The sequence below is a fragment of the Eulemur rufifrons genome, chromosome 10 (assembly GCF_041146395.1).
Source record: "Eulemur rufifrons isolate Redbay chromosome 10, OSU_ERuf_1, whole genome shotgun sequence".
NCBI lineage: Eukaryota > Metazoa > Chordata > Mammalia > Primates > Lemuridae > Eulemur > Eulemur rufifrons.
In genome coordinates, this window is record NC_090992.1 from 33,621,071 (window position 1) to 33,637,696 (window position 16,626).

The 16,626-nt window shown below is 39.9% G+C and overlaps 1 protein-coding gene across 9 annotated transcripts in view; it reads right to left on the reverse strand.

The window, feature by feature from the left end:
* PPARG (peroxisome proliferator activated receptor gamma) overlaps window positions 1-16,626 on the reverse strand; it is a 129,734-nt gene that overhangs the window by 12,494 nt on the left and 100,614 nt on the right. For 6 of the 9 annotated variants that reach the window (XM_069483961.1, XM_069483964.1, XM_069483959.1 and 3 more), the window contains 2 exons: window positions 14,011-14,210; window positions 3,325-3,775 (listed from right to left, as the gene is read on the reverse strand). In XM_069483961.1, coding sequence (XP_069340062.1) covers window positions 3,325-3,775; window positions 14,011-14,210 — 651 coding nt within the window. The remainder of the gene's footprint in view (window positions 1-3,324; window positions 3,776-14,010; window positions 14,211-16,626) is intronic. The other 3 variants (XM_069483967.1, XM_069483965.1, XM_069483966.1) reach the window with 2 other exon arrangements.

Here is a 16,626-nt window from a genome sequence, read left to right on the forward strand (position 1 = left end):
ATGCTATCAGCAGTTTTCAGGGTTGCCTCTGAATGGCAGCAATCTCAGGCAGCAGCTCAGGTTTCCCCAGCAAATACTTAGTTGGGTCAAATCAGTTACTTTTATCCAAAAATCCTCTCTTTGGATCCCCCAGGGACGCCTCTCCCTTAATCCCCAATTCCTTGCCACCTCACTCTCGCATGGTGCCCGTATCCCTCACTCTGCCCTCGGTCGAGGGTCCTAAGTGCCTTCACCAGAGCGAAGCCCTTCTGTGATTCCAAGGCTTGCTCAGAATGAGCCCAACTGCAACCTGCCAGAAGCACGTCTTTCTGAAACCACTAACGCAACTGATAGGCTTCAGAATAAACTGCAGAGGAGAAAATAATCACTCTTGTTAAGACTGGGTAGAATCAGAAATTTGTTTACTAGATCAAAGCCTCTTGCTTACGTGAATGTTTTCCCTTTCTGGAAAACCCAGAATGGGGGGAAAAAGTAATTGAGAAATTTTCTCTTACTCTAATAAACTACAATCTGGGATACTGATCTCATCATCGACAGATGACAGCGATCCTGACGGTATCAGAACAGTCTGTGGCCTGGGAAGGACTGTGGAACAGCTCCTTCCCTGCCCTACACCTGTCAGCCTTTCTGAGGAAGGACGAGAACTCCTGTGAGTTGGACACACATGGGGCCAGTTACTCGTTATCTATTGCCTATTCGTAGGCTTCATCTACAAGAGCCAACTTCAATCGGGGAGGGATTTGGCTTCTGTGCTATGGAAATCAATGGTAAATTTTTTTTTTTTTTGAGGAAGTCTAAAGTTATTCCCAGAGTTTTCTTTTCATTATAGCCACAGATATAAGATTATTAAAATCTGTGGCAGGCTGCTACCTTCAAATTTCTTTCACTGTTGTGAGGATTAAATGACATCTGGATATTGGCTACTGTCCAGACAGTTTGCATAAGGCTAAAAGGAACTTCTTTATACAATATCTATATTTAAATGGTACCATGTTATTTTAATTTTTTAATAGGAAACCAAAAGTCCATTAAATGGTACCATTTTTAATTTTCATAATTGAAAGCTGAAGCCTGCAATATCAATTAAATTGAATCAAACATTTCAGAGCTATTTCTTGATCAATTAACGAAATTTTTAAAGGCCCAATAAATCACTGAGTTTTAGATCATCTAGCTTGTGAGAAATCTAGTTAGGGTTAGTAATGGCATCTTTTCTAGATGGAACCACACTGTTGCCTGCTGTACCCATAAAACAACATTGCTCATGTTCAAAAAGCCCGGAATTATCATGATTATTTCTTATCTAGACCTTTCCTAGTTAGAAACTAAGCATCTTTGAATGGCTTATTTCAGACACTTCCCTTAGCATCTATAATAGGATTATAAACTGCTACAAACTTGTATTATATTATACCTATGCATACATTTATCTGTATATATGAGTGTGCAAATAGGAGAAATAGGACTTTGTTAATCCTATTTTATTCCAAGGGCAAAGACCTTACTTTTCACTTACAACATTCTGTATTCTTTGGATTATAAAATGACCACATATTACTTTTACTAAAAAATAATACAAAATATTAACAAAGAGTATGTAATGACATGAGAAACTAATTAAGTGGAAAGAATATAGACATGGGAAGCATAGGCTTAGGAAAAATATTAGAAATATATCAAATGATAATGTATTTTTATATTTTATTAAAAATAAAATGTGCCTTAAAATATTAGCTAAACAATATCTATCTTCTATTCTGGTTTTTAAAAACTTAATATTTTTGTCCCAGTGAACCTCATATATACTGAAATCTCATTCTTTGCTCAAAGATCCCAGGGGGTTGAGGATTAATTTAAGTAGATTTGGTCAAGATATTAAATCAAGTCAGATAGTATATTTTTGTTCTATTAAACATAACACCAAAAAGTTATTTTAAAGTGAATTACAAGTTGACACTGGACTCTTGGCTCCAGAGTTAATCTAAGCCATATTGTTATCTATTTGCACCCTAGTCATATAAAGGGTAGGATTTTGCAGAGTGTAGAAGTTAAGAGCCTAGACTCCGGAGTCAGATTGCCTGTTTCATAACCCTGGCTCCACCCTTTGCTGGCCGTGTAACCTTGGGCAAGTGAGCGAACCTTTCGGGGCTTTGGTATCCTCATTTGCAAAACGGTACTTACCTCACTGGGTTGTAAGGATTAAATGAATAGGTATGAAGTGCTCAGAACACTGCCGGGCACACAGTAAGTACTAAACAAGTGTTTGCTTTTGCCATTATTATTATTACTAATGCACTATGCACCTGATTTCAGAAGCTTTCTGCTCTCAATTGGACAGCAAAAGACTACAGAGTGAATCATGCTCTTTATAATACACTGTGCAGTTGTATAGTTTCTCTGACAGGTGAGTTTTTACAGACAGAAGATATACTATAGAGTACATATAAAAAGCTCACCTGAAGTCCATTTCAGTATAAAAACTACTGTTTAAAAATAATTTTTATATATAGAGAGATGAAAGTATAACTTTCTTCTCAACTTGAAAACATGAGAGAGGCTAATGAAAGTTACATTCAGAATGAAATCTACTTTTGGAGTTGGTTAGTTAGGTCATGTACTTGCAAGGCCAGGAATACAATAACTTGCAAAATAATTCAATTTATTTCTCTGCTGTGTGTTCTTTGGTTCAGACTGCCTTCTTAATTACGCTCAACCACCACACGAAAGGTACTTTAAGGGAAGCCATCAGAGGATCCGCATGAGAGAGTAGGATCCTTATATATAGTACAAGTACAGTCAGTACATTTAGTCCTTAATTCCTGATATCAGGAAAGCAATTCAAAGTAATAGCTTACTGATGGTGGGGCAGGAGGACAATTTGACTAAAACCACTTAGTAGTACCTTCTCTATCCAAGTGAGCATCATCTTAAGCAAAGTTATATGTGTCATTACTTAAATGAACCAAAGAATGGATTGGCCTTTGGGAAGGAATGAGACAAGGAAAAGAAAAGAAAAAGAAAAAGAAGAGAGCATTTGATTTCCATAATTGGATATGACTGGAAAAAGTATTGTGAGGAATAAAAGAAAAGAGCCTGCGTAACCCACAGCCTTCATACTGCAAACCTATGATATTCTTTCTTGGTACAGTATTTTGAGTACAGTGAGATTCTCATGGCATTCTGCCACTGGCATTTTCTGTACCAAAGGTGCAGTATAGCATGAAAAAGGAACACAGACTGACACACTAAGGAAATCCAACATTCTTTCAGCCATCCCACCCCCATCCCACCCTTGTTCATGGAAGATCAAACGGCGAATCTTACCTCCACTGAGAATAATGACAGCTATAAATATTGCCAAGTCGCTGTCATCTAATTCCAGTGCATTGAACTTCACAGCAAACTCAAACTTGGGCTCCATAAAGTCACCAAAGGGCTTTCGCAGGCTCTTTAGAAATTCCCTTGTCATGAATCCTTGGCCCTCGGATATGAGAACTCCATCTTTATTCATCAGGGAGGCCAGCATCGTGTAAATGATCTCATGGACGCCATACTTGAGGAGAGTTACTTGGTCATTCAAGTCAAGGTTTACAAAACCAGGAATGCTTTTGGCATACTCTGTGATCTCTTGCACTGCTTCCACGGAGCGAAACTGGCATCCCTGAAAGATGCGGATGGCCACCTCTTTGCTCTGCTCCTGCAGGGGGGTGATGTGTTTGAACTTGATTTTATCTTCTCCCATCATTAAAGAATTCATGTCGTAGATAACAAATGGCTGCAAATAAAACAGAGGAGAAGTGGCTGAGTCAGAGGTTTCTACTTCACAGCAAACGCCACCCCAGTTCAGAAAATTGTTTCTTTACATACGTTGGCTTTGCTACCTCAAATCTTTAAAGTTGAAGATGCTTAATAATGAGAAAATACCCTTCTTTTATGCATCTTAATTACTTTCTGGAACCAATCATATTTCACCAGTTTTGGTCTTCTTTTCCTTGAATTTACACAGTAACATTTCACCTCTGACTGGCTAATTGTTCCAATTTCTTTTGTTTGGAGAGTCTTTGTTGATTTTTAAAATGATACAAATTCTATTGTTTTTCTTGGCTTTCAATGAAATATATTTTTAACCATCTTTCAATAAAAAATCATTTCATCACTGACGAGAAGAGCAGAAAAAATAAAAAATCATTTCAGCAACTAAGGGTTGAAAATACCCACCTGCACATAAAGCAACTCTTCAGTTTTAGATTAAATCTGTTTAGATCACAAATGGAACACAGTATGCGTATAAAGTATACTTAACTATAAAAAAATCACTCTGAAAGCAGATTAGGAATATTGAGCAAAGAAAATGTCTATTTCTTTTTTAATGCTCTGGAAGCTTAAGCTCTTATCTGTTTTAGAAAGAGCAGATGTAGAAGGCCCACAGGTACATGCTGCAAAAAGTGGCAAAAGAAAAAAAAAGGATTTTGAAATTGTATTTTAAAGTAAATCCTTATAGGTCAAATAATCAATAAAATACATGCACCAATTACTCAAATTGGCAATAGGCTGCTTTCAAAAGCAAGTTGTGTTGGTCATGAAATTCTCTCTCTCTTTCCTTTCCTTGCGTAGAACTAACCAAAGATTTGTGGTCACTGTGAAATTCTCAAGGCTACTCTGAGAAGGGGCAACATTTTACATAGACTGGAAGCACTAAACTGTATGAGGAGATAAACTCAGAATCCTATGCTTGTATGTCTGAAAGCACCACAATAAGAATTGAGGCTCCAGCTTTGGTTCTGTGGTTAACTATGTGACTTAAGTCATTTACCTTTCCTAGGCCTCAAGTTTCTCAGTGAGGGAGCGGATAGAATCAGGGCTCTCCATTTCTTCTCTGGAGGAGATTCTACTTCCATCCTCAGAAGCAGTGTGTGTGTGTGTGTGTGTGTGTGTGGGGAGGTGTGAGTGTGCACACACAAGTGCAGGTGCACAGAATGTGAAGTCTCTGATGTACTAGAAGTAAAGTTCCTTTTGAGCAGGGATGCTGAGAACTGCCTCCTGAATGGCCAGAGGGAGGTGTGCATGAGCGGCCGCCATAGCCAGCTTCAAGATCCACTGGTTGGAGATTCTATTAATCTCCATAGGAGTCTATGTTTTTCACCAAACTATTAGGTCTGTTCCATACCAGAGGAAATAAAAGTCACATTAAGGACTCTTAGATGTTGAACAGATTTCCAAACTTGCACATCATATCATCGCCACTTACTGGAGCTATTCCAGCCATTTTTACTTTTGTTACCAAAAATTCACTTCAACTGTATAGTTTAACAACCTCCAAAAAAGGATGACGTGGCAACCCAAGAGCAGGTTTGTCACCAGACTTAATCATTGGCTCAGGGCTCAGGCAGCTGGCCAAAGTCTACCTCCTATACTATCTCACGGTGGCTCTAATTCTTCCAGGAAATTGGGACCAAATTGTCCTTACTGTGTTTCTTGAACATTTTGCTTGTGTGTTTGTGCATGTGTGTATGTTTGTTTTCTTTTTTCGCTTCAGGATTGGTATCATTAATGAGAGAAAAAAGAAAGGCAGAGCCAGTCACATCAATTAAAATTTACTTGTATTTCCCAAAATGTCAGATTCTAGTTGTGAGAAAAATTTGAATGGATAACGATGCTTTTACAGAACCTAGAGTAAATGTGTTTTTTATCCTTCAGGTGTTTTATAGTGTATTATAATTTACCTTAATGAAAAAGCATTGGCTTTCTTTTCTGCTATGGGAATATGACGGTATGGACACCTGAAAAGACCACCTGCACTTGCAGGAGTACAGACAACACGAATATAAAACCATCGCCGCCTCACATATGCAGAGACTGTACCCAGGACTGCCCACTTCAATTTTCAGACGAGCTTCTGCTCAACTGCTGGCTTCTTGGCACAGAACATATACATAAAATTCTTTCACCTCCATGTAAGCGTTTATCTGGAACTATGCCCTGATAAATCACCCTGTGACTCTTCCCCTCTACTTCCCCTGTCCCCTCATACGAAGCCCAGGTTCCTGTTTTTGAAACTCTGTGATAGTTGAACACAGGGCACAAAATCCTGCTAATTTTCTCTCCCAATTTAACAACAATGTGACTTTAACCCCTTGGCAATCAATGTTGGTCAGGATTTCCTGGCAGTAAACACTCAAGGACAGAGAGAGGAATCAGCACCCCACCATCATGCCAAACCATTCCAGCTTTTTTAAATCCCTTCAGCATTCTGAAAAGTGGTGAGCTGGCAGAGAATTCTGGGTTTTGACATGTAAATGAACGCCAAGTGGAGTTTTTTTGTTTTCCCTACTCATCTGATTATACTGTTTTTGTTGCATTTCTGAAGTCTGCAAAGCTTCCCTGTGCATCTGTCAAACTGCAAGAGTGATCCCCAGGCATGGTCTGCCTTCCTTTGCAACCAGTTCACCAATTCTTAGACTGCAAACAGTTTACTGGCATATCACTTTCACGTTTCACAAGGGACCTCCTTATCCCCAAACCTAGTGAGACAACAGCAGCCAGCCTGCTTTACAGAGAGCAGAACTCTTAAAACCTCAGTCAAATTTGGCCTGTAGAATTTATCTTGAATTGTTAATTTAGCATTACCCTGCTGGTACAATTTTCCATGTAAAATGTACTGCACGTCCATGGTCACGTTTCTGTGGTTTTTACAAAGCAAAGGGGAGCCCTTGGCCTTCCAATTAGCTTGTACAGTGTCACCTGATGATCTGCCATTATAGGAGCCATTTCATCTTCAAATTTTGTCTTAATGATTTTAATACTTTAGTCTGGGGATAATAATGTATTTATCTTCAGACACTACATCAAATGGTTGGATATTCAACCCTCCTTAACAAGAAAGCAAGCTTCATTACAACTAAGACATGACTGAAGTGGATCCAGGTTTTGTGGGACCTGAAATGTACACAATTGTGAGGCCTTCTCTAAGAAACATAATGCAAATTATGAGAACAAAATTGCTCAAGCCCTTCCCAGAGCACTGGAAGGAGGTCTGTACAAGGAACCGTTAGCCTCAAGGTGAATCTGCCTCTGGCCATTATAATGCCTGTACTTTGCATACATTGGACAGACCCGAAAAAGGTCTGGAGAATGGAATGAAGAAAGCTGCGCTTGAACACAACGTTTTTCCAGGGAAGCAAAATGATTTCTGTAAGGGTAAATACATTTTAAAAAGGCCGGGCGTGGTAGCTCACGCCTGTAATCCTAGCACTCTGGGAGGCCGAGGTGGGTGGATTGCTCAAGGTCAGGAGTTTGAGACCAGCCTGAGCAAGAGTGAGACCCCCCCCCCCAACCACCCGCCCCGTCTCTACTAAAAATAGAAAGAAATTATCTGGCCAACTAAAATATATATAGAAAAAATTAGCCGGGCATGGTGGCACATGCCTGTAGTCCCAGCTACTCGGTAGACTGAGGCGGTAGGATCGCTTAAGCCCAGTAGTTTGCGGTTGCTGTGAGCTAGGCTGACACCACGGCACTCACTCTAGCCCGGGCAACAAAGCGAGACTCTGTCTCAAAAAAAAAAAAAAAAAAAATACATTTAAAAAAATTTTTTTAAAAATATTTATTTATTAATCTCACTCTGTCACCCAGGCTGCAGTGCAGTGGCACAATCATAGCCACTGCAGCCTCCAACTCCTGTGTTCAGGTGATACTCCCACCTAGGCCTCCCAAGGTGCTGGGATTACAGGCATGAGCCATTGTGCCTAGCCTGATTTCTTTTAAAGAGATACATCAAATGTAACTTATTATGATATATTTTGATTTTCAAAAATGGCTCCACCTATCAAGGCCAGGGTGGGATTAAGGGTACTGTTTTATATAGATGAGTAAATTTAGTTATAGATCTATGATGTGCTTCCTTTGTAGAACACAATGATGAAGGGGGAACGATGAAAACAATAGAGGAATAAAAGTTTACTTGTTTGAGAGGAGAAACAGATCAGTAGTATTTCCGAGTAATCCAATAACATCAGAATTTTAATAATGAGTTATGAAAGGTATTAAACATGAATGCTTCAAGTTTACAGCTCCTTTGGAATAATAAAATAGCAAGCTAGGCCGGGCGCGGTGGCTCACGCTTATAATCCTAGCACTCTGGGAGGCCAAGGTGGGAGGATCACTTGAGGTCAGGAGTTCGAGACCAGCCTGAGCAAGAGTGAGACCCCCCGTCTCTACTAAAAAAACAAAAAAAAAAAAATAGAAAGAAATGATCTGGACAGCTAAAAATATATATAGAAAAAAATTAGCCAGGCATGGTGGCACATGCCTGTAGTCCCAGCTACTCGGGAGGCTGAGGCAGAAGGATTGCTTGAGCCCAGGAGTTTGAGGTTGTTGTGAGCTAGGCTGACGCCACGGCACTCTAGCCCAGGGAACAGAGCAAGACTCTGTCTCAAAAAAAAAAAAAAAAAAAAAATAGCAAGCTAAAGGAGAGAAACAAGAAAAAAAATCAACTCATAAAGCACAGGATATTCTGGGTGATTTCTCTAATTTGGCAGATTGAGACCAGTGTGGCAGATCACTCTACTGCTCTCTCAAACAATCACTTGGTAACCTTGTCAGAGTTAAAACTGGCTCGGAAAAGTGTGGGCCTCATCTCACGGGGCTTTCCTGATATTCTTAGCTTTCCTTAAGGAAGAACACTGAATTCTTAGGGCCTATCTAGTTCATTTTGTTTCCTTCTTCCTTTTTATAGTTTCGACTGACTTTCATCAATTTGACACACCTGGTTCTTCTCAATTAGCTACAATGGGCGAATGTTAATCCAACATGCGTTGGTTTGGTTTCCTCAACCTCTTTTTGGGTTTTGCCCCTGTTGTTCCTGTTTTCCTCTTGTTGAGAACTATGGGATTTATAGAACATAACGGGTCTTCAGAAATAATCTGTACCATCACTCTCTAACTAATGAATAAACTGAAGCCACGAGACTTTCCAAAGTCCAAGAGCAATTTATAGCAAACCCTGAACTAGAACCAGAGCTCCTGATTCCTGGTTGAGTTCTTTTCCCTTCCTATTGCTTTCTACACTTCCCCACTTCTGCTTTTTCCTAATAAAATGACTATTCTGGAATGAATTGGGGCTTTTACACTGCAGGTCTTATATGCTGGGATCTTGAGGCAGTTCCTTTTGAACTATTGTTCCCCAGCGGTGCTGGTTAAGTGCCGTGTGTGACAGAAGTGAGGTTTGAAAGGCTGTCAAAGGTGATTCTGCCTTCCTGAGTGGTTTAGAGATTTAAGACAAACAAATGAAAACTAAATACAAAGAATTATTCACACTTTAATGAACTAGCATATAATCACAGCTCTTAAAAAAATCATCTACTGCCAGCCAAAAAGTTACTCAGCGGGTAAACAAGGGTATTGGCCAACTGAGTCGAATCATTGGGAAAAAAAAAATCCAAATGTTTTTCTTCTTAACTATATAGAATGTTTTTTTTTTAACTTATTCTCTGAAAGAACATTACTGGTTCAGATCTGTTATATCTTTAGCTATTCCTGACAACCCTGGCAATAAAAGAATTTATTTTATTAATATTAACATATGGATTAATGTTTCCAGGAGCCTAACTTTTCTAGCAGCCATGGAAATAAATCAGCGCTACTATCCTGCTCTTTTTTCTCCTAGCGCTTGGAGCCTCTTCTCTGAGAGCTTACCCAATGTCCTTCTCCTCAGGGGAGCAAATTCCAGCACAGTCGGGCTTTTCCAGAGATAAAGGGAAAAGAGAACATATTTTGTTTAGCTGTAAGTGTAGGATTAAAAGGGTAGATATCTTTCTAATGGTTTGAGTCACCAGATTTGATAGCCATTGTAAATTTCAGAATGTACAAACTTAAATGAGTACAGAAATGTTTTCACAAAAGTTTACATTTCCATATTGGTTGTATTATTCATTAGTTTCATATTTCACACACTATTTAGAATGACTGTTTTTCTGCTGGCATTAGTTTGCTCTTGTAATTATAAATACAGTGACTCCACATGCACCTATCATAAACAATGTGATGCTTTGGAACCCAAAGTCCAATATACGACATATAAAAAGTTTTATTCCTTATTTGCAGATAGAGTGCAGCCAGAGCTTCACCATCTCTTAGATAGGGGGTGAAGAGTTGGCAGGCACACCAAGGGTTTCTCTATTTATTGTTTTATGACAAACCATGGCACTGAAAATGGTTTTTGAAAACCACTCTCTGTTTATTTTCATCAACAAACATGGGATCATGTGACAGTGATACACCCAGTGTGATCATCGCACCAGGGTAATAGTCAAACACCAGGAACTTCCAAAGTCCATTCAGTTATCAAACTGCCTTCGTGAAACAGAGCACCCTAGTTCTAGCACATGCACAGTCTCCAGGGCTCAGTAGGATCTCTTACAGAAGGGTCCTTGGCCGGAACAAGCCACTGAAAGGGAATTAGGTTGTGGGGAGAGTCACTTCTACCCTGAGCATGGCGAAAAGGCCCATTGCTCCAAAAATTTCTTCTCTGGGGATCCATACCCAGTGATTCCATATCCTATCTTTCCCCAGCCCTGAGCCTAAAATTCCCAAGCATGATTCTTAGTTAGGCAAGACAATGAAAAGTAAGGCATCATATACCAGATACTACGTTAAAGTTGATAGAAGGGGAGCAGGAGCAGTTAATTTATCTATTGTGAAAGGTATGAGCTGCCCCAGGGAATAAGATATAGGAGAAGGAAGTTTAGCTGGGGAGTGGGGGGAGAGGCCTTGGGTGGCCTGGCGGCAAGTGCTGAAAGGGCGGAAGGGTTAAATTGAGCAGTAAGATAAATACAAAGAATGGCCTCTTCATTCAAGACAGTTCCTTTTCCAAAGGTTCTGGGTAACTGGTCATCCTCTATGCTGAGTAACCTCCCCCAGGCTTGGCCTAACCAACACTGGTGACATCAGTCTTAAGCAGGGTGTACAATGAAACCCAAATGGCTCTACTGCATAGCCACAGCCACTTTTGGACACCCCCATCCTCTCAAGAGTCCACACTTCTGCAAAACTTTTCCTATCAATGCAAATCTTAACTTTCATGAGCCCTGGCCAAGAGATAACATAACACCCCTGAGATAGATGCTATCAAATGAATAACACGACCATGTAGATAAAGAACAGATCTCTAGTCTCATTGGAAATCACATTTTGGATTTTCTTCTGTCTTATATTCATCTCTGAACTATTTCTTTCCACTAGTACTTAATTTGATTTTGCAAGATAAGGAGAAAAGAGAATGCCAAACGATTCTAGTTCAGTTTTGTGTCATCAGCAAACGAATTATTTTAATTTGGCCCACTCTCTTTTTCCAGACTCCAACTGGAGGCAATTCTTCCTGTATCCAGATCATGAGTGATGTCCAGTTTTGTGAGCAAATATTGGGCTAGCTAGAAGCCCTTTGTTGAAAGTCCAGAATTTCAAAGGGCACAGGCAACTGTTTTTATTTCAAATTAAGCAAATACAGTCTGAGTAACTATCAGGGGCAAAGCATAGTGCTAGTTATTACAGGGGAAAAAAATCATGAACACTTGGCCTCTAAACTTGAGAACGCTGTGATCAAGCATTTTGCAGCCCTATTGCCTAAAACGGCTTATTACCTATTTATGCCATAAAGAGCCTCCAATTATCATATTTTTTTTAACTCAAAGACGCGGAGCCAAGGAGTCAACTGGAGTGAGGTTTTAGAGTGATTTACCGTGGTTTAGGCTCTGTGTCCTTCAGTAGCACTGATAAGAGCATGTTGGCCACCAGTGGTGCAAAGCTAAATTCTTGACTACTGGGGATTTTTTTTTGGTCTCCCTCCTATCTTCCAGGTACTATTAAATCGCTAGGCTTTTCAGCAAGGATTGCAGGTCTGGCTTGGGAAATGAAGAGAAGGTGAGAGAGCAGTTCCTGCAAGCCAAATGGCCTTAGCCAAACCTGTGAAGTCAGTAGTTTGCTTTAGGGCACTTTCCCTTTCGGCAATCCTGTCCCAGTTCTGGGTCTCCAGTCCTGGTTCCCAGACGTGCTCTCAGCAACCTATTGCAATCTTCCTTAAGTGTTACCTCTCTTTGGCCACATCGCTCTACTTTGCCTTTTATTCTTCTACCTGGACATAAACAGTTTATTTTCTGTAGTCAAATCAGCTATGCAGAGGTCTTCATTTACTACTGATGTGCTATGGCCCAATTTTTTCATTGCACAGACACAGAGACTCAGCTTTGCTCCCCACTATGTTCTGCCGTCCTGTGTGTGTGGAAGATAGCAGTCCTAGTCAAGGCCCTTCCTGACTTCTGTAATTCAAGAACAACAACACAGCACAGGAAAAGTTTCCAAACTGAGAATATGTTGGGATAGCACAACCTGGTAAAAAATTCCTGTTGTTCTAAAATCGACAAAAAGAAATCGTACTTGGAAAGTTTTCCCAGAGTAAAGTTTTCCTAGTGTGTATGTCTCCCTGGCTCACTGCCAGCCAACGGCAAAGACTAGCTTCCAAAAGTAGCGTGGTATTAAGGGACCATCAGGCTAAGACTGCTCTGATCTAGAGGTCAGAAAGCCTGCGTTACAATCCTGGCTCTTCCACATGCTTGCTGTGAGATCTTAGGGCAAAATGTGTAACCTCCCTGGACTTCAGTTTCCTCATCTTTAAAAAGAGGATAATAACAGAAGCAGTAAGATGGCCGTGTGACTCGAGCCTACTAAACGTGTAAGATTTTTGGAAATTGTAAAGTAGTGGATCCAGGTATATTATTGTTAAGGTATCAAAGACCTCTTTTGCAAATCCGAAAACTCGTTGTCCTTATTGGCATGTGGCTCTATCCCATAGTTTTCCTTTCCTATTAGCTGAGTTTACTCCTAAAAAATGGTTTAGTTAAAAGGAAAAAATAATATCTTGAGATAGTCATCAGAATACATAAAAGGGTAATAGGATTTTCCCAACAATATATCTGAGTGGGTAAAAAGATATACATATCTGTCAAGTAATTGCACAGCTCCCCTGGAGGTGTTCACTTGATAATAAATGCTCACATACCAGCGCTCCCAAGAGCTGGGGCAGTGTCTACAGTGTGTTCTGTGGTGCTTACTGCCCTAGGAACATTCTCTAGGCCTTATTATCAAAGCCAGATCCTGTCTTTAATAACTGAGCTATAGAGACATGATCCAGGTCACACGCAAAGCTGATGGCAGAATTGGGACTGGAATCCAGGCATAGTTTTGGTTTGTTTTAATATAATTCCATGTTGCTTTCGGCTTCTGGTCAGGGAAGAGTTCTACTTCTTGGAAAACTTGACTCGGTAATAATTATAACCCATCCTGAATTTTTCTAAACAGTACCACCCAATGAGCCTTAAGATGTTTGAGAATTCACAGGGTAGCCCAAGCAGCTCACGGGCCTTGCAGAAGATAAAATTCACATACATAATAAAAGGATAGAGCTTCCAGTTCCCCAGGAATAATTAATAGAGTACTACAAGGAAAGAAAGGTAATATAATATCTGGAATGTATTTTTACGACCCATGTCGAACGTCATAAGAGTTAACTCTGGAGTTCTCCCGAAAGGTCAAATAGTGGGACTGAATATCTTTTCCAATCCTAGTTCAGGCCCTTCCCAGAGAAAAGCAGGGCTGCTTGAATGAACATTGTTATGGCCAGTTATTTTGATGCCGAATAAAAGAGACTGATCCCAAAAGAGGGTGGTAGGATGAGGGGGTCTCAGTTCATTCATTAAAGTTAAGATGACCAGTACATTCTTTCACTATTCTCAAAGAGTTTATTAGAACTTGCAGGACTTCTTTCCCTTTTCAAAATGTTTACTTATCCTATCTGAAAATACTTCACGCATTTTAGGCTCAGCCTGCAATACGTTAACAGCCAACAGCTGAACAGTATTCTGCGTATGCATGTGTAACACAGTAAATCATTTACTCAAAGAAAAAAAAAACATAAGAAAACCCCAGACACCCCCAATGAAGACAGCAGAAGAGAACTAACTGATTTGTCTGTTGTCTTTCCTGTCAAGATGGCCCTCGCCTTTGCTTTGGTCAGCGGGAAGGACTTTATGTATGAGTCATACAAATGTTTTGCCAGGGCCCGGAGGTCAGCGGACTCTGGGTTCAGCTGGTCGATATCACTGGAGATCTCCGCCAACAGCTTCTCCTTCTCGGCCTGTGGCATCCGCCCAAACCTGATGGCTATAGAGGAAGAGGAATGACAGGATGAATCATTGAATTACTCCTGCTCCTAATGTACACTGTTCTCTCCCTGGCCCTAGTTCCCACATAATAAAAGCCCCTCTTCTCCGTCCACCAATCTTAAGTTCTGGTTCTTATCTATCACTTTGCTCATGTTTTTGTTTCACAACAGTAGCACATGTTATCAGTAAAAATCAAATTGTTCACTTCTTTAATTTAAAAAAAGTTAATACATGATCCTGCTGGGAAGGTGAAAGAATTTAAGAGTTTAGCAGAGGAAGGAAAGTATGTTCACTTAAACATGAAATAACTGAGAACCAACTCCTATTCATCCCTCAAAACCCAATCCAAATGTCACCTTCTTTGTGAGGCTTTCCCTGACTTCTACAAGCAGAGTTAATTATTCCTTACCCTGTACTACACCAACCCTTAGTATATACTTTAATGACAACCATTTTCACATGATACTGTAATTATTTAATTTACATGCCTATTTATCCCACTATAGAACAATGTCCTGAAGGTCAGGGGCAGTGTCTTATTTATCTTTGTATCCCCAGCACTATATATAAGGTCAGGCACTAGAGGGATTAACACGCTTCATGAATTAAAGTAAGGAACTGTACAGAATTCAAAGTTGTACAGACATAGGCTTTGTTCTCAGGGAGTTTGTATGGTCTTTGTTCCTGTTATAAAGAAATATGGATGGTGCTTTATTTCATTTTATTAGGCCAGAAAGTACTTTTACATGTAGTGGAGAGAAGCCATAATTATCCCTGACTCTCCAGAATTACCACTTAATGGTGTTTGTCAGAAAGACAATATCCTCAACATTTGGCTTCTTGTGGGATAAAGGAGTGTGAAAGAGAAGATAAAAGAAAGAAGGGCAATGAGGAACACCTAAGAGAGGTTGGTAAGGCCCAAGTTGGGGGAAAAAATCATGTGTTTGTATGAAATAACTTTTCAACTCAGATATGTTTTCCTTCCTGTCTACCAATACTATCTGAAAAATAATTATTTTGAGTGATGTGACTTTGGGGGCACACTTTGGACTCTGCATTCTCCAATAGTATGGGCATTTGGCTATCATAGCCACTATTAATTACCCCGTGCACAGCTCTGTCCCCACTCGCAGCAGTGGTGTCATAGCGATGTGTTTTTACGATGGTCTCCTTCACTGGGCTGCGCGTTCCTTGGGGGCAGAGACGGTGTCAAAGTCACCTCTGTCTCTAGCAGTTAGTGGCACTCAGTCAGTGGCTGCTGAATACCAGGATGAATAGATGGACGGTCCTTTGCTGTATGTTATTATGCTAAAAGTAGTGTTTCTAACATAAGATGTAAAAGCACATGAAAACATTTCCGTCTGAGTACTTAGTGAATTTTACTTTGGATTTGCCAGAGAAGGAAGCCTTGAGTCATTTCAGTTGACCCTAAATAAACTTTATCATCAATGAATACAACTATTGTGTTGTAGAGGCCTCCTTGGAGACCTGGGAGTTATAATAGAAAGGAAAAGAATCTTACCTCTCAAGATTCCTTTAAATTAAATTAGCCTATGTTTAGACACTTTTAGTAAATATATCCTTTGTACATGACCCCTTCAAATAGATATCTTTAAACAATTGCAATTTTTGGGTCAGCAATCTGTCTCCCTACTCACTCTTCCCCCGTCTCTTTCTTTGTAGGCCCACAGGGACGGGGAATGGTTGTTCACATACTCAGCTGCTGATGGACCCCCAACCTCCACCACCAGTTTGTTTGGGCCCCTCAGTTACGACCTCATCACTCACTGTGTTCTCCTTCACAGCGCTGATCACAGTGATTATCTGTAACGTTTTCTTTCCTCCTCTGCCATATAATCTCCACAAAGGCAGCAATCTTGTTCATTATTGTCATCAACACTTAGTACAATGTCTGGCACATACTAAGTCCTTGTGTAATATATTTTGAAATAAAATGAAAAAAAAAAAAACAAAAAAAACCCAAAAAACACCCAGATAGTAAATTCCTTCAAAATCCTCTGTGAAGCTGTTCCTGACCACTTTGCTCAGATAGAATTAACCATTTGCCTCCTTATACAGTTGGCCCTCAGGTATTCCTGGGTTCCACATGTGAGGAGGAGTCAACCAATCGAATTCAATGGAAAATAAAAAACCTAATTTAAAAAAAACAATAAAAATAACACAAATGAAAAAATACAGTATCATAGCTATTTATATAGCATAACATAATACCTAATACATTGTATTAGATATTGTAATTAATCTGGAGATGATTTAAAGTATACAGGAGGATGTGCATAGTTTAATTGCAAATACTAGGCCATTTTATATCAGAGACTTGAGCATCTGGGGATTTTGGTATCTGTGGGGGTTGGAAGGGAGGTCCTGAACCCATCCCCCCAGGATACCGAGGG